This window comes from Sinohyriopsis cumingii, chromosome 1, assembly GCF_028554795.1.
Source record: "Sinohyriopsis cumingii isolate HCF-2022 chromosome 1, ASM2855479v2, whole genome shotgun sequence".
In the NCBI taxonomy this organism is placed as follows: Eukaryota; Metazoa; Mollusca; class Bivalvia; order Unionida; family Unionidae; genus Sinohyriopsis; species Sinohyriopsis cumingii.
In genome coordinates this window covers 19,937,270-19,957,058 of record NC_142961.1, presented here as the reverse complement: position 1 = coordinate 19,957,058, position 19,789 = coordinate 19,937,270, and the positions used below count along the sequence as shown (strand labels likewise).

At 34.1% G+C, this 19,789-nt stretch overlaps 1 protein-coding gene across 9 annotated transcripts in view; it reads left to right on the top strand.

Annotated features, from left to right (window-relative positions):
• Positions 1–19,789, top strand: part of LOC149806518 (uncharacterized) — a 128,546-nt gene that overhangs the window by 302 nt on the left and 108,455 nt on the right. For all 9 annotated transcript variants that reach the window (XR_016420316.1, XR_016420314.1, XR_016420323.1 and 6 more), the window contains exons 1-2: position 1; positions 14,271–15,078. The exon at position 1 is cut by the window's left edge. Coding sequence is in view for 2 of the 9 variants with exons in the window: in XM_089954130.1 (XP_089810256.1) it covers position 1; positions 14,271–15,078 (809 nt within the window). In the remaining 7 variants the exon portion in view is untranslated. The remainder of the gene's footprint in view (positions 2–14,270; positions 15,079–19,789) is intronic.

Sequence of the window (19,789 nt, the reverse complement as noted above, 5' to 3'; positions counted from 1 at the left end):
GGTAAGTAATTAAATAAGTTTTCAATGACAAGTATCCATTGCTTCTCACTATGAGTTTTAACAGTGGGACATTTTCAAGCAGCTACTGAGAAGTCTAACAGACTACAGAAAAACGAGGGGTGGTGGTGGAGGGAAACCTCACCTGTTATTCATAGTCTATGGCGATGATTTTTTAAAATTTATTTCATCTTTCTTTCATGTCATTTTAGTTTTAACGATTTGACCTTGCAAACAAATCAATGAGATGAGCTGGCACTAAGATTTTTTAAAATTTATTGTAAGAGTTATTAATTGTTTGAATTTTGCGTGATTGTGGTATGATATCTAATTCTTTTTCATTGTTTTGATTTTCAAAGTGCAGTTTCTTAAACAAATAATCAATATATATATATATATATATATATATATATATATATATATATATATATATATATATATATATATATATATGTTGGTGTTTTGATTTATATGTAAAATATTATTTGTAAATTTATCAGGATATGTTATGTTAAATCCTGTATTCCTTCAAGAACTTTCACATCAGTATGATGGATTCTCTGAAATGACATGTATATAACAGTAACATGCTTGTAAATCAGGAGTGACTTTTTACTGGTTTAAGCAGTCACTGAAGTATATGCTGTGACTACTAAATGTATTCTTAATGTGGAAAGCAATGTAGTTAAAGACACCATGTGAATTGATGATAAAACAATTTTTTATTTTGCTTTTACTCACTGCATTCCAGTAAGTTCAAAATGGGGCAGTTTTTCACTCATCGCTAGAGAGGGTTAAAAGTATCTTTGGCTAAATGGTTGGAAAGTATGCTCATTTTAAAGAAAGATATGAATCATATTCCTTTTCATCAGGATCATTGGTCATTCAGGGTTTAAAAAGTAGTCTTTAAAGGCAAGCAAAATTTCTATTCATGTGGTACGTACAATGGTCATATAAGGCTTCTTTTCATTCCATATTCAGAACAGGCCTCTCGGGGCCCCGAGTGGCCAAGTGGTCTAAAGCACTCACCGTTCCGGATCACTGCCATCACACCTCTGTCTGCATGGGTTCGAGTCCAATGCTCGGCTAGCCTGGGTATGTGGGAAAGCCTCCCAGTAGCTTCTCGTGGGTCGGTGGTTCTTCCCTGGGTTTTCCAGGGTTCTTCCTCCACCAGTTATACTGGCCGCCATGTATAGCCTATCTTGTGCTGAAAAATGGCATTAAACCCTTGAACAACAACAACAACAACAACAGGCCTCTCCCATGTGCCAGATGTCTTGGTGAGTTGGGCAGCTGGTTAATCTAGCTATTGTTTGAGGTGTGGACAGGAGTTTCTAAGCTTAATTATATACAAGTTGGCTGAAAATCAACTGTTAATCAACTGTTTCATTGCCATAGGCAAGTTGTCAGTTAGCAATGAAATATATGCTTTCATCAGTTTAAAGGAAGATTAGTGATTTAATTTATAGGATGGATTTAAGTGTACAGGGTACAGTAATCTTGAGTGGAACATTAGTCTGGAAGAGAGCAACATATGCATGTATTCTATAATTTTGTTGCAAAGAGCACATAACTGAATCTTATGGCAACCAGCTACTTCTGTTGATGATGATGATGATGATGATGATGAGATGAGTAATATTATTATTACTATTACTACTACTACTAGTTTTTTTTTAGTGCATGTAATTTACATATACACAACTGGAAAGCATGTCATCACCAACATTACTATCTTCATCATCATCAGAAACTTTGTCAGTATTGACATCAATTCTACATGCTTTTTCTTTTCTCACTACCATCCCTATCATTCTTTCCCTGACACTCCTCCAATCATCAAATTTGTCAGTTTTGTCATCCACACTACATACTTATTTATCATTTTCTCCTCTCACTGCCATCTCTATCATTCTTTCCCTGACACTCCCCCAATATCATCATCAAATTTGTCAGTATTGCTATCCACACTACATACTTATTTATCACTTTCCTCCCCACTTTATCATGATCTTCCTCCCCACTTTATCATGATCTTTATCATTGGGGTAACACACCTCTAATTCAAACATAACTACACTTTTAAGACTCAAAAAGAGGGCTTGCCATTTATTTATAGATCAGTGTATAGACAATTTCCAGGATGCAATGAATAATATAAAGGTTTTAACAATACATGAAATAATATTTCTTAGAAAGGCAAAATTGATGTATATAGTATCCAGAAAAGCCATTCCAGTCTATCTAAGCAATGTATTTCACCAAAGAGATGCTGATGGTACTCCAAATTTAAGGTCCATAAGAAGTAAAAATTACATTATACCAAGGCCAAAGAAGGAATTGTTTAAAAAAAGTTTTCAATATACTGGTCCACTGGTATGGAACAACATTCCCAGTGATATAAGGCAGGCTCCTAGCATTTCTTCTTTTCATAATCAGTGTCTCAAATGGATGAAATCTTTAGACAATTGAACAGTTCTATTCAAATAAATACTACCTAGTACAAGAAATGCTGCATGTTTTTCTGTAATTCTGCATCATTTTCACAGTTGAATTTTTTTCAATGCAGGATGACATTTTATATTTTATACATGTTTATGTGTTCACAGATGCCTTTGCATATGTTCCATACTTGATACTTTGATTTTTAAAATCACTTTATTATTTAGTGTCAATCTGACTCTTCACATCATGTTGTATATACTATATACAGTGGAGCCTCGTTAATCCGGACTCTGTTTATCTGGAAACCTTGCTATCCGGACATAATTCAATGGGAACGGAATTCCTTAAAGTTAATTTGCTCCGTTAATCAAGAAATCTGCGTTCCAGATCCGGAAATCAAAATCGGGGACCAAAGTGTAAAATTACATTAAAACTTGTCTCGATAATCCGGAAATAATCTGTCCAAAAATAAGAAAATTCAAAAAATCATATGTGAAAATAAAATCAGAAGAATAATACATAAAACACAGTAGTGAAGCCCTTGAGAATGTGGCCACTATCAGTAACTAAGTAGCGTGACCATATTGTAACCAGCGATTGTATAAACAATGTCTGTTTTAGCTAGTCGCCGACGGGGGTGTTAATAATTAAATAAACACACTGGGATCAAATCGTCCACGCTTTTTGACATAACATATGGTAAATAAATTAAAAGTGTCATTAAGCCTCTTTGTTGTTTACCAATTGTATGTAACAATCACAGTTTATTGTTTGCTGTGCAAATACAGTTGACATTTTTAAGCTGTGGACAGTTTAGGGCTTCATTTTCGAATAAAATGGGGACGTCAATCATTAGCAACTGTAAAATACGACTTATAAAAATGACTGCATTTTATTAGTTTACCATTATGCATTTAACTGGGAGATAACAGTTTGTATTCGTTGTACTTTTTACATATATTATGGTGACACCATCAAGCAAGCGCAGACGAGTAGAGATACCAGCCAGCATAAAAAAGAAGATTTGCCAGCACAAAGATGATCACCCAAAAGCTACAATTCAAGATATACGCCAGCATATTATAGCTTACTATTCCTTAGACATTGGCAAGTCGACAGTTGCAGACATTATAAAAAACAAGGACAAATGGTTGTCCATACCTGCCGACTCAGCAGACCTAACTGCGCTCGTCATGCCAAATATCAACAAGTCGATGATGCCGTATTCATGTGGTTCTCAGACATGTCGGCCCACCACGCTGCCGTCAACGATGAAATGCTCATTGCCAAGGCAAAGATACTCGGAGACCAACTTGGCACCACTGACTTTGCCTATTCACACATATATACGGTGTGATGATATCGTAAAATAAAAAATGTGCATGATTCAATTATTTGGAAAACTCGTTAATCCGGACATATTTGCTGGGAACGAATGTGCCCGGATTAACGAGGCTCCACTGTATATTGTACATAACAGATAGAAGGCCTCAAGGTAGATTAGTTCTGTAACTAACTGAGTTACATTCTCTAAATAAAGTCTTTATTATTATTATTATTATTATTATTATTATTATTATTATCATCTCTTTCATTGTCTTTTTCTTTCATTTGACGGGATGCAGCTGCTCAGTGTTTGTATACAGGCATAAATAACCTGATGAGATTCAGGATTATAGAATTTAACCAGTTGTAATAAATACTGTATACCCCATTTTAAAGACAGATTTGGCAGGATATGATTGGTTGCTATTTTAAAGACAGATTTGGCAAGATATGATTGGTTGATAATAATCTCATCTTCAAATGACAGATTTATTATTGGTCTTGGGAGAAATGCTGTACTTCATTTTCTTTACATGATAAATATCTAGAGCTGTTTGACTGTCCTTGCAGAAAGGTCCATAGATTGATGCATTTAAACTCTAAAGAAATGCAATATTTATTAGAATAACTGTTAATGCATGTTATGGATTAATAAGAGCTTGTTGTTATTATTATTATTATTATCATCTCTTTCATTGTCTTTTTCTTTCATTTGACGGGATGCAAGTGCTCAGGCATAAATAACCTGATGAGATTCAGGATTATAGAATTTAACCAGTTGTAATAAATACTGTATTTATTAGTTGATAAACTCACCCCATTTTAAAGACAGATTTGGCAGGATATGATTGGTTGCTATTTTAAAGACAGATTTGGCAAGATATGATTGGTTGCTATTTTAAAGACAGATTTGGCAAGATATGATTGGTTGATAATAATCTCATCTTCAAATGACAGATTTATTATTGGTCTTGGGAGAAATGCTGTACTTCATTTTCTTTACATGGTAAATATCTAGAGCTGTTTGACTGTCCTTGCAGAAAGGTCCATAGATTGATGCATTTAAACTCTAAAGAAATGCAATATTTATTAGAATAACTGTTAATGCATTTTATGGATTAATAACAGCTTGTTGTTGCATGAAGTTGTTCATTCATTACCTACCCGAGATGAGTTTGTCTTTGATACATTATTCTCTCACAATACAGTGTAGTAGTATTAGACAAGGTGGTTATGAATCCCTTTTCATTGTTGAATAGCAATACTATGTATAAATTTACTTCCATATGCAGCAAACAGAGTAACACTGGAATTTATAAAAAGTAGTTTATATAGACGGTTTAGGATGGTCTGTTGTCAGTCATCTGTTCATTCATTAGCACAAGTTTGTTATTACTACTCTTTGGAGGATTTCTATGCAACTTGGAGGATTTCTATGCAACTTGACAAACACGCACATTCATTGCATGGTCCTGTTGGTCTTAGATAAAAATGGTGTTGCTCACACATTCAGTATTGTTCTTATTGTGGCTGTCATGAAAATTTTATCACTGCTCCTCACCACTCTGGTGGCCAAGTGGTTAAAGCATTCACCTCAGATGTGGGAGGTCACAGGTTTGAACCCTGCCAAGTAATACTGAAGACTTATGAAAATGGTACTAACAGATGCCTTGCTAGGCACTCAGCATTAACAGGTTAGTGTTAGGACTGGTCAGCCTGGTGTCAGGATAATGTAACTGGGTGGGACATGATGCTTTATGTCTGTGGCATGATGCCCCAGTGTTAGACATCACTATAAACTGCCACACTGCAGACATCATAGTGATATGACTGTGAAATTGTTAAGGCTATGTTAAGAATCCAAATCACACACACATACATCACTAGTCCAAATGAATGGATGGTCATAATCAGAAGTCCAGTATGGCCATCATAGCAGTCATCTTGAAAATATTCTTAAAGGTAAAGTTATATTGACAGTGTTTTCATGAAAAGAATTTTTATGATGTCCAGTTGGTCTTAAATGAACATGGTGCTAATCTGACATCCAATATGGCCACCAAACTGGCCATCTTGAAAATCTTGTTATTGCTACTCCTCCTGGATAGATGGTCACATCAAGGTTTTCACTAACAGACTTTATATGATGTGTTATTGGTCCTAAATGAAAATGGTGTAGATCTGATGTGCAGTATAGCCACCACTGTCTAGAAAATATTTTGATTGCTACTACTACTGACATGGAGTTTTCACCAAAAAACTTCTTATTATGTCTACTTGATCCTAAATGATAATCATGCTGATCTGAGGTATAATATGGCTGCTACAGTTGCCAGCTCGAACTTCTTGTTATTACAACTTAATGTGAATGAATGGTCATAAAATCATTTTGTTTCACTAAATGGCTTCTTATAATGTACTGTTGATCTTAAATTAAAATGGTGTTGATCTGATGTCTTAATATGTGGCTATCTTGAAAATGTTGTTTTTGCTACTGGCAAAAATCATTTGGACATCAGGTTTTCATTGGAGTTCTTGTGATGTATAGTTGGTCCTTAACGAAAATGATCCACCTTTGATGTGACCATCTTGAAAATGTTGTTATTTCTACTCACAAATGAATGGCTATATCATGATATGACCATCTTGAAAATATTGTTATTTCTTCTCACAAATGAATGGCTATATCAAAATGGGTTTTTCACCCGTAGATTTCTTATATCTAGTTGATCTTAAATGAAAATGGTACTAGTCATACACCCAATACAGTTGTCATGAAAATCCTTGTTATCATTATCCACTCTGAATGGATAATCATTATGACATGGCATTTTCACCAGAAGAATTATATTGTCAGCTTTGTCCTAAATGAAAACATTGCCAGTCTGACATCTAGTATGTCTACAATAGTAGCTAATATGAAAATTCAGGAATGGTTTCAACACTCAGCACTTAAAAGGAAGAAATGGTCTTATCATGGATTTCTGGAAATTCTTTTCACCCATTCTTTGCTACGATGTCTGCATTGTGACAGTTTATAGTGATGTCTAGCACTGGGGCATCATGCCGTAGACATGTAGCATGATGTCCTACCTAGGCACATTATCCTGACACCAGGCCGACCAGTCCTAACACTAACCTCTTAATGCTGAGCACCAAGCAAGGCAGCTGTTATTATCATTTTTGTAAGTCTTTGGTGTGGCTTGGCCAGGGATCTAACCCACGACCTCCTGCATCCGAGGAGGATGCTCTAACCACTAGGTCACCGATGCAGTAAAAGAAAACAGTGAAGACAACAAGCTTTGTGAAATTTAACAAATAATTTATTTCCCTTGAAAAACAAGTTAAAAATGAGAAAAAGAACTTTATGGTTTTATTAATTAAATTCAAAAAATAATTCAGGAATAATTCAAGAATGAAAAAATAGAGGTCATAGTAATAAAAGTCATAATGAAATTGAGTTCGAATCCTGATGAAATCCAAAATGGAAGGTGATGATATATTCTATGGTTAGTGTTGTACTGATGTGTCAGCAGTTCTTTGCTGAATCACAGAAAATAATATTCCAGTATTCAAATTCTGTAAGTTTTGATAACTGTCCTTGTCCAAGAATTAGTTTAGAGCACAAGTATTTCCAGGGAAAAATAATCTCTTAGAATCCAAATAATTTAAAGAAAAATTTAAAAAAATCAACTCAAACTGGTCACAACAAAAAACACTTTGATGTCTCAAGTGTTAAAGCAAGAATAATAATTATTTATCAATACCAAGTCTGGTTACTGCACAAAACAGATGCCCGGGTGCGGGTCAGTCCACTAAAAAACCAGAGTTTGAAACACTTGTTAAATGTTATTTGTCACGTACTCCCGGTATGGCCTTGACTAAAACCAGTGATTTGCCTATGCTGATTAGTACCCTCTAATTTGGGGCCCCGAGTGGTCTAAAGCGCTCTCCATTACGGATCACTGCCATCTCACCTCTGTCTGCATGGGTTCGAGTCTCGGATTCAGCCAATGTGGGTATGTGAGAAAGCTTGCCAGTAGCTTCTCGTGGGTCAGTAGTTCTTTCCGGGGTTTCCCGGGTTCTTCCTCCACCATTAATACTGTGATGAAAAATGGCGTTAACAACAACAACAACAACAACAACCCTCTAATTTGAATAGTCATAAAGTTTCCTGACTGTACACACAACAGTATTAGCTAAATGAACAAACATTGATGCTGATGCTGTCAGAAAAGTTATCCCAGGCATATCTTGTCTAACCTTATCAGTTATCCCAGGCATATCTTGTCTATACTTATCAGTTATCCCAGGCATTATATTTTGTCTATACTTTTCAGTTATCCCAGGCATATCTTGTCTTTACTTATCAGTTATCCCATCCATATTTTGTCTGTACTTACCAGCTGAGACAAAAATCAGACTTTCACTGATAATGGAGTACCAGTAGGTCGAAATCTCTCTTTATATTAATAGAACATAGATGACTTATCATACTTGACTAAAACTAATCTACTGACAATAATTAACCTAGGAGTGATGGATATACAAGTGTAACTCTGTGTGTTCTACCACTGTTGTACTGGGGCATACAAATCCACAGAAATACTACTGTTGTAGTCGGGCATACAAATCCACAGAAATACCACTGTTGTAGTGGGGCATACAAATCCACAGAAATACTACTGTTACGCTTCTGTAGCCCATCTACGACTATAATAATATAAGAATGTAATATTTTGGCTGTTCATTTGCAAATATACCAAAATTAAAATATATTAACACAAGACCACATATCTATGAGACTTTTTTGGTACAGTTTTTTTCTTTGATTTGCAAAACATGTTTTTCTAACTTGCTATACATTATTTTTGAAGATTCGGATTCAGGACTAAAATGACCAAGCCAGACACGTGTCAGTATTCAGTCTTGTATTACCCTTTAAAGGGGACCTACTGCATACATTTTCACAAAATTAATTTTGCTTTCATTGTTATCCTTGTATAACAACTTAAAGCAACAGAAGCTAGTTAATATTTATGTTCCATTTGCCCTTTTAATATGATGTTCCAATTTTTTCTTGCAAATTTTCATAAAATGAACATTTTCCATTCAATTTTAATGAGGTACACACAAGTACTGTATGGAAAAAGGTAAATGACATATTGCAATCTATGTACATTGCAGTTGATTATTATTATTATTATTATTATTGATATTATTATTACTATTTTCTTGAGTTTTATAATTGAAAAAGAAGAGAAAGATTTTAAAGTTTGTAGTTCTTGTATAAAACAATCAGTGAAGATTTCATTGCATTTATGACAGCCAAGTTCCTCAGATTCCAAGGTATTCAAAGTATACTAATGATGGCAAACAAGAAAATTTGACTCCTTCCCTTCATATGATAATTTAAGTCACTGTATTATGTTATTGGACATCAACCATGTTGTAAATATTCATACAAAGCATCAATTTTCTCTTCCAACAACACAAATCTAAATGTATTTTTGTAAACAGAAACTAAACCCATTCTTTGGAAACGCTGTAGGAATAGAATAAATCTGATCTGGATAAGAATATGTATAGAATCCTTCACCATAACAGTCACACTTCTATCAATGTAAGCCATCTTCGCATGAATGTTCATATGTTCACTATGTTCATATAAATGCATGAAACTGACAACGAACAGTGCGAAATTAATATCTAGCTAGCCAGAGCACTTTCGACTCTTTAGTGAGTCTTTTTCAAAGGCAAATACAAAACATAGACAAGACAAACAAATAAAACAGAAAAACGGTTATGTTTGCAAAACTTTGCATGACTGTTTCTACAGGAATTCAAACTTTTAACTTTATGATGTGTCAACTAGTTTATTTCAGCTTGTTGCTGATACTGGAAAATATTTGTATTGACCTAGAACTTGATGAACCATGATGACATCTGTTATTGTATGTAAATTTATGTAAGGTCAGATTATATCCCAGATATTTCACTGTTATAGTAGTCATAGGCTATTAAGCAAATTTAGAGAATTATTTAAAAAAAAATGTGTTGGCTGCAAAAGATAATTTTATTTGTACATGGTTGTCTTTCTCTAGTCTTCTTGGTTTAAACCACTTGGCTTCAATGTTCTAAGGTGGCGTATCCAGTAAGATTGCCTTTCTTTCCTAATTAGGAGACTCCAGTTGGGGTTGTGAGCAATTGCAATAAGTGTTATATCACTGAAAGTGTGGCATGGGGAGGAGAGGTATTCTGCGACCGGGCTTCTGTACAGCTTCTTTGTCATCCAATCAGATCAATGAAGGTTGATCCTCTTGTGTGGCTTTTCAGTTTCTCTGACATACTGAAGGCTACAGATCTTACATGTGATGAGATAAATGACAATTTCTCTGTTTTGCATGTTTTGTTTAGACCATGTATGTTTAATTTTTCTCAGTCACTGTGGTAGAAAATGTCCTGGTCTCTATCATATGTTGACAGGTTTTGCACCTTTTATCGCCACAGGGGCCTGATTGACTAGGGTGGTCTTGATTAGTGATTGGCGTTAGCTTTGCTCTGATGAGATTGTCCTTAAGATTTTTCTGTAGCTAAAGTTAGTGAAGAGATTCAGCAACTGTCACATGCTCATCATTGAGTGCTGTCTCTTCAACAACCAGTCTAAAAGCATACCACTGGATCATAGGTGTGCACTGTGTCTCTTGAACAAACCAGTCTAAAAGCATACCACTGGATCATAGGTGTGCACTGTGTCTCTTGAACAAACCAGTCTAAAAGCATACCACTGGATCATAGGTGTGCACTGTGTCTCTTGAACAAACCAGTCTAAAAGCATACCACTGGATCATAGGTGTGCACTGTGTCTCTTGAACAAACCAGTCTAAAAGCATACCACAGGATCATAGGTGTGCACTGTGTCTCTTCAACAAACCAGTGTAAAAGCATACCATTGGATCATAGGTGTGCATTGTGTCAGTTTAAAGATGATAGATGCTACTACCATATGTTGGTTTGCTTGTGATAGATAACATTCCTGGGTCTTGTTGCTTGATGGATTCATCCTGATGAGCTGGTAGTCTGGACTGTGATTACTTGGTAGATATTCAGTAGCTGATGTGTAGATTGGTGTTGCCTTTTAGCTAAGAGATAAAAATCTCCCATCATGGGAATTGTATGGAGATAATTTTGGATTCCCAGCATGGGAATTGTATGGAGATAATTTGGATTCCCAGCATGGGAATTGTATGGAGATAATTTGGATTCCCAGCATGGGAAATGTATGGAGATAATTTGGATTTCCAGCATGGGAATTGTATGGAGATAATTTGAATTCCCAGCATGGGAATTGTATGGAGATAATTTGGATTCCCAGCATGGGAATTGTATGGAGATAATTTGGATTCCCAGCATGGGAATTGTATGGAGATAATTTGGATTCCCTGCTGTAGGTATCCAGAGTTTAATAATGAACAAGTGTTTGTCACTGGAATTTATAAAATTATCGTTTTGTAATAATATTTATTTCAGTTGGCCTATTAGGCTATTATGCTGGTAAAAAATGGTTGCCCGTCATTAATTTTTGGTTGTCCCAGGCTCATGTGTAATTGAATTTTGATAACCTGGTCATTGTATGTCCTGTTTAATTTATAAATCTTGATGATGCTGTCTGTTTTTTTAAAATGATTTAGGAGAATGTTTGATATAACAATCACTTCGGTGTCTGTGTTTTTGTGCATGACTGTACATTGGTCCATATGTCAAGCCACAACATGGTTTAACTTCATTGTTAAAGTCAATACTAGTGAACTTGCTTTCGGGAAGATGGAGGTCCATTATAATCATCTTAATGTCTGTGGAAGAAAAGGTTACGATTACGTTATCCTCACCATGCATGCATGTACATGTTTGTAATGTTATAGAACTCCTACACAGTTCAAGATATAAACATCAAACCTTGGGATATGTTTGGGGTTGTTTTATTGACATGCGCAATGGTCTCAGAATATTGGTGCAACCTCTAGCAGTGTGATTAGGGGTTTAGGGACTGTTTTGCAGAAATTTTAAATAATTCCCATATTTTGAAACCAGCATTTCTAATAACTCCCAAAATTTTGAGACCAGCATGACTGGGAATTGGCTTTTGTTATTACTGACCCAATCATCAGCATAGGAGGGGGTAGAATGATCATATGTCAGAAACCAGTCTAATTCCCACGATACTGTATAACGATATATACTGTTATTGGGGATAGAAAGATGCATTCAAGATGCAATTGACTTTGAGCCATGGCATCTGTTCTTACCCCAAAGGATTCAGCTCCCTGGGTCATAACATAGAAACTACCAAAATCCTCACTTGTAACCATTTTAACACTTACTGGACAAAGTCAAATTTATGCATGCAACTGACATAGACCCCAGAGGTTCATTTGAACTCAATAGTGACTTTAAGCACAAGGGTAAAAATGTGGAAACCTTTGCATTCCCACCCTATAACCAAAGAAAATTTATTCAACTGACATTGACCCCAGGATTTCTTTCCTTCCCACATGAATTTATCCATTGGGTTGAAAATTTGAAACACCCATAGTACCACATATAAACCACGTATATAAACCACATATATAAACCACGTATATAAACCTCTTTTTTCAGAGTATGAACAGATGAACAAAGATATGCAAGTAGATTTGCCCTCTGTGTCCATTCTTAACCCTCTTGGACTGGACTTTAGGACCAAATAAATTGGCATAGGGGTAGGTGGGACAAACAGTGGAGTGCTGTGTTCTACATGTACATTCGTTTGAGTTGTGTCGTACTAGTTGTTACAACTCTTTAATCTTAAAAAAAGTACTGAAAAGAGAGAAAACCAAAAATTTTGTAAAATTGAGCCAATAATTTATTTTCGTAGAATACAAAGTGAAAAATGTAAAAAAGACCCTACGGTATTGCCAGTTAAATCTCAAATAATCATAGAATTGCTGACACAAGTTCTAAAGATTAAAATTTTGAATAAACTTTAGTGTTAATCCAAAATAAAAAATCCAACACTGGAGGTGTTTTTGTCTGGTGGACCATGTCATGGTGTTGTGTCAATAGTCTTTTGTTGAATTGCAATATTGTAATCCAAAATTAAATACTTTCTTGAAATTTCACTATAAATTCAAGTCTCTATTTCCAAGTGTGTTATTTTTAATGAACACATTGTATTTCTATTGAATGTACTTTCAATAAATTAATTCCAGCCCAGATTAAATAGTTGATATAACAATAATTCTCCCTCAAGATCTTATATCACAAATAAATAATGCTTAGAAAAAGCAAGATTCTACTTGCCCTCAGGTCACAATTAACATTTACTGAAAAAAACTATTACATAATGGAAAATTTCATTGAGGAAGGTTCCATATGTTTACAAGGTAAAGTCTTTGTTATATGTAGAATTCTGCTTCTAAAATGATAATATAAAATGTAGTAAACAACAGGTAGATCCACCATGGAGAATTTTCAAAGTTTTAGACTAAGATTGAGATAAACATATTGGTTACACAACCAAATCAGTGATTTAGGTCAGGTAGATAACAAATTTGATTTTGGACGCGGTCAAGTCCAGATTACAATTATCCATAGCATATAATGAAAAAATAAATTAAAAACACCTAACAAACAAACAGTGCAGATTAAATATACTGTTGCTAGAGTATGACAGTGTGGCGTCTCAGATGACTGACCATGTATACAATCACGCAATTTGATTGAGCCCAAAGGGCATTCTCCCACTCTAAACTGCCAGTATCTCATTGAAGTTAATAAATCATTCCCCATGTCTTGATTATTCAGTGGAGAGTGGTACATAAAATATCACCCTGACAGTGCACATAAAATATCACCCTGACAGTGGAGAGTGGTACATAAAATATCACCCTGACAGTGAAGAGTGGTATATAAAATATCACTCAGACAGTGGATTGTGGTACATATCATATTTCCCTGACAGTGCACATAAAATATCACCCTGCCAGTTGGGAGTGGTACATAAAATATCACCCTGACAGTGGAGAGTGGTATATAAAATATCACCCTGACAATTTAGAGTGGTACATATAATATTACCCTGACAGTGCACATAAAATATCACCCTGAGAGTGGAGAGTGGTGCATAAAATATCACCTTGACAGTGGATTGTGGTACATATCATATTTCCCTGACAGTGCACATAAAATATCAGCCTGACAGTTGGGAGTGGTACATAAAATATCACCCTGACAGTGGAGAGTGGTACATAAAATATCACCCTGACAGCAGAGTGTTGCATAACATAATATCACCCTGACAGCTCATTCAAGGTGAAACAAATTATTAAACCCTGCACATGTTGGAACAGGAGATCAAGCCCACGACTGCACAGTTGTAAAGTGAATATGTTGACAGCTGTGTTCTCCTAATAAAGCAATGTTTCTTGATTTCATAATTTGTAATTTTATTCTCAATTTTTTAGGATGAAGAGATATATGATGATGCAGTCAGTGTCCAACAACTGACCAAACCAAACACCCTGTCTAGTGTTAACAACTTGAAGAGCATGTTTGAAAATAAACCAGTCATACTTCCAAAACCAGTACCTGGTGCCAAGCCAGTTCCAATGGCCAAACCAAGTGTGATCCAGAAACAAAATGGAATTGCCAGTGAGAAAAGAAAGAGTAACCTGATAATTCCAGATGCATTTAAAATAGATGCTAACAAAAATAATGGGACAACATCACCAACAAGCCCCAAACCAAATACACTTGTGATTCCTAAAACAGGGACGGAATCTACAGTAAAAGCTGTTTCACCTTTAAATTCACAAATAGAGATGAATAAAACATCAGGAGAAGAGTCCAAAGTCAAAAGTTCAGAGGAACCCAAACCAAAAGAGGCAACAAAAGAAAAACTACTTCCTGCCACATCAAAGACTAGCAGTGTTCATGAATTGGCAGCAAATTTAGATTTAAAAAATATCTTAAAGCCAGTACCCAAATTATCTGATAAACCAACTCAAATTAAGTTAACACCAAAATTCAAAAAACCTATTATTGAGAATGATGCAGCACCAGTTGTAATGAGAAAACAAAACCAACATAGTCAACAACAAAAACAACAGTCAAGGAAATCTTTCTTACGGCCTGACGGAAAAAAGTTTTTATTGGTGGAACAATCGACAATTAACACAAAAGTTGATATAATAGCACCAGCCAAGCCAGAGTCTCTTGCCATAGAGCTTGACATGGAGTCTCTGAAAATGGATTTCCAGGCTGCGAAATCAAGTGAGTATCATGTAGACTTTAGTAATCCTATCAGTTTGTATGGCCATTAACTGTCCCATTACATTATTAGACTTTAGTAATCATATTAATGTGTATGGCCATTAATTGTCCCATTACATTATTAGATTTGAGTAATCATGTCAGTTTGTATGGCCATTAATTGTCCCATTACGTTATTAGACTTAAGTAATCATGTCAGTTTGTATGGCCATTAATTGTCCCATTACATTATTAGACTTGAGTAATCATATCAGTTTGTATGGCCATTAATTGTCCTATTACATTATTAGATTTGAGTAATCATATCAATGTGTATGGCCATTAATTGTCCCATTACATTATTAGACTTTAGTAATCATATTAATGTGTATGGCCATTAATTGTCCCATTACATTATTAGACATGAGTAATCATATCAGTTTGTATGGCCATTAATTGTCCAATTACATTATTAGACTTGAGTAATCATATCAGTTTGTATGGCCATTAATTGTCCCATTACATTATTAGACTTGAATAATCATATCAGTTTGTATGGCCATTAATTGTCCTATTACATTATTAGATTTGAGTAATCATATTAATGTGTATGGCCATTAATTGTCCCATTACATTATTAGATTTGAGTAATCATGTCAATTTGTATGGCCATTAATTGTCCCATTACATTATTAGACTTAAGTAATCATGTCAGTTTGTATGGCCATTAATTGTCCCATTACATTATTAGACTTGAGTAATCATATCAGTTTGTATGGCCATTAATTGTCCCATTACATTATTAGACTTTAGTAATCATATCAGTGTGTACGGCCATTAATTGTCCCATTACATTATTAGACTTAAGTAATCATATCAGTTTGTATGGCCATTAATTGTCCCATTACATTATTAGACTTTAGTAATCATATCAGTGTGTACGGCCATTAATTGTCCTATTACATTATTAGACTTAGTAATCATTTCAGTTTGTATGGCCATTAATTGACCCATTACATTATTAGACTTAAGTAATCATATCAGTTTGTATGGCCATTAATTGTCCCATTACATTATTAGACTTAGTAATCATTTCAGTTTGTATGGCCATTAATTGTCCCATTACATTATTAGACTTAGTAATCATTTCAGTTTGTATGGCCATTAATTGTCCCATTACATTATTAGACTTAAGTAATCATATCAGTTTGTATGGCCATTAATTGACCCATTACATTATTAGACTTAAGTAATCATATCAGTTTGTATGGCCATTAATTGTCCCATTACATTATTAGACTTAGTAATCATATCAGTTTGTATGGCCATTAATTGTCCCATTACATTATTAGATTTGAGTAATCATATCAGTTTGTATGGCCATCATTTGTCCTATTACATTATTAGACTTAGTAATCATTTCAGTTTGTATGGCCATTAATTGTCCCATTACATTATTAGACTTGAGTAATCATATCAGTTTGTATGGCCATTAATTGTCCTATTACATTATTAGACTTAGTAATCATTTCAGTTTGTATGGCCATTAATTGACCCATTACATTATTAGACTTGAGTAATCATGTCAGTTTGTATGGCCATTAATTGTCCCATTACATTATTAGACTTAGTAATCATATCAGTTTGTATGGCCATTAATTGTCCCATTACATTATTAGACTTGAGTAATCATATCAGTTTGTATGACCATTAATTGTCCCATTACATTATTAGACTTGAGTAATCATATCAGTTTGTATGGCCATTAATTGTCCTATTACATTATTAGACCTAGTAATCATTTCAATTTGTATGGCCATTAATTGTCCCATTACATTATTAGACTTAAGTAATCATATCAGTTTGTATGGCCATTAATTGTCCCATTACATTATTAGACTTAGTAATCATTTCAGTTTGTATGGCCATTAATTGTCCTATTACATTATTAGACTTGAGTAATCATATCAATGTGTACGGCCATTAATTGTCCCATTACATTATTAGATTTGAGTAATCATATCAACTTGTATGGCCATTAATTGTCCCATTACATTATTAGACTTGAGTAATCATATCAATTTGTATGGCCATTAATAGTCCCATTACATTAGTAGACTTGAGTAATTATATCAGTTTGTATGGCCATTAATTGTCCCAATACATTATTAGACTTGAGTAATCATATCAGTTTGTACGGCCATTAATAGTCCCATTACATTAATAGACTTGAGTAATCATATTAATGTGTATGGCCATTAATTGTCCCATTACATTATTAGATTTGAGTAATTATATCAGCTTGTATGGTCATTAGTTGTCCCAATACATTATTAGACTTGAGTAATCATATCAATTTGTATGGCCATTAATTGTCCCACTGCATTATTAGACTTGAATAAATATATCAGTTTTGTTTGTATGGCCATTAATTGTCCCATTTCATCATTAGACTTTAGTAATCATATCAGTTTGTATGGCCATTAAATGTCCTATTACATTATGTTTTGGTACTATTATATATAAAGTACTTCAGTACAAAACAATGCCACATTGTATAACACAGTACACTTTTATAGGTCACTTGAAAGGAATGACTTACCTGCACAGTATTTATGCTATTATAACACTGCACTACAAATATCTGTTGGTTGTTTTAAAAATGGAATTTCTAGTACAAATTATAGAAGATATAGTGTATATTGGGTTTTGGTCCAGATAAACAGTTACAAGTAAATTTTATGTTTTTTGCTGATTTTTCCACACAAAAATGGCTAATAAAGCCTGCACTGCCAAGCATAAGCACTGTATGCCCTGCCCCTAATTCTAATGTTTATAATTTATTGAACTATTTGAAAATGAAGTACAAAAATGCTGTTGGTGTACTTATTTATAAAACAATGGAAAGGGATGATTTAAGTGTAAAATAATAAATGGGGATTTCAATGGGGACTTCTTTCAACAACAAAAAGGATCTCCTCAGAAAGCGACTGGACTTTTTCAAAATGGTTAATTTCGTTCAGGTCATAGACAGCTCCAATAAAATCGGAACAGTTCAGCATTTCTTCATCATATGATTTTATATAGATAACTATTTTAATACACTAGAAAATTTAAGTGAAGTTTGTGTACATGTGTTTGCAAAAATGCTTACTATAAAGTGTGTGCATGTATCATTAAATATTTGCCTAACTTAAAAATTAAACAACGCTGAAATAAAATACAGAGATTTTGCAATTGCCATGAAGATTGATCTGGTTACAATATCTTTTAATGTTGGGTTAAATATTCAGAATGTCACCACTGGTTTCAAGGCATGGTAAGTATTAGACACTCATGCTCCATGTGAAAACAGACATGTTATTCTTGAACTACAGCCTAACTAGATTACTAGGAACATAACTGAAACAATGAATACAAGAGTTAGGTTCACAGAATTAAAGACAGTGAAAACTATGGAAATGGCAAAACATTGTTTCAGGTTTAGAAAGATTATTATATACATTCAGGGTATTGAGAGTGCTCATATGCATTTTGGAGTATTTAACAGAACTTAGTTCCTTGTGAAACATCCAATTAGACTACAATGGAGACTTGGCTACATGTGTACATGAATTAGCAAGGCTTTATGAAATGGGTCCAAAAATCTCACACAAGTGGCTACACCGATAATATCTCACATGATAAGAGATTATATTTATTCTGATGGATTGTTTCTTCAAGATAAATTCAAAAAAGCAAAAGCAATCACAGCATATAAAAATCACTTAGAGATGGACACATGAAACCAGACCCATTTCTATTTCTGATAAGCAGTCAAGATTTTTGACATGTAAGTTTCACAAAACTCTTGTAATGACTTTTGTCTTGTAGGCTTCGATGTAAGTAAAAATATAACATTTTTGGTATTCAAACACTTATAGATATAACAATGGTTGGACAAAATTGGCAAGATTGCCTTAATCTCATTACATTTTTTCTGAGATGACTTTATCAAACTTATGAGATGTTATTGAAGTTCATTGTATCAGTGCCTATGATTGAAAACCAAGAGATGTACTTCATTCAGCCCAAGTTTAAATCTTCAGTGTGCATGCAGTGACGCTATGATGCAAACAGTCAACTTAATTAAATGTAAACAAAACAGTCAACATAAATGTAAACAAATAACAGAATACTAATTTTTTTGTTTAAATACTGTCAAATTACAATTTTAATGCATTAATGCATAAACTGACAAGAGTAAATTTATAGTGTCTGAAGACTTACTGTCATTATGGTAATCTGTTTTAATCAATGACATATTTCCATTTGGTAACCAAATTTTGGATTTAGGCAGCTTTGTTTTCATACCTTTGATCCAAGTGGAATTCCACAGTTAAATGACCCAAGTGTATATAGTGGAATTCTACAATTGAATGACCCAAGTGTATATAGTGGAATTCTACAATTGAATGACCCAAGTGTATATAGTGGAATTCTACAATTGAATGACCCAAGTGTATATAGTGGAATTCCACAGTTAAATTCCTGTATGGAGGAATTGGCCTTGTAGCTTATTTAAACAGTGATCACCTTTTTTTGGAGTTAGAGGATTGAGATCAGTTCAGTCATTTTTTGAATGAAAATTGGGGAATGTTTTCATTGAATTTTAGAAGATACCATGAATTAAATGTATATTATTTTGGTTGAAGACAGTCTTTCAGTTATGAAACTGTTGATATTAGAACCG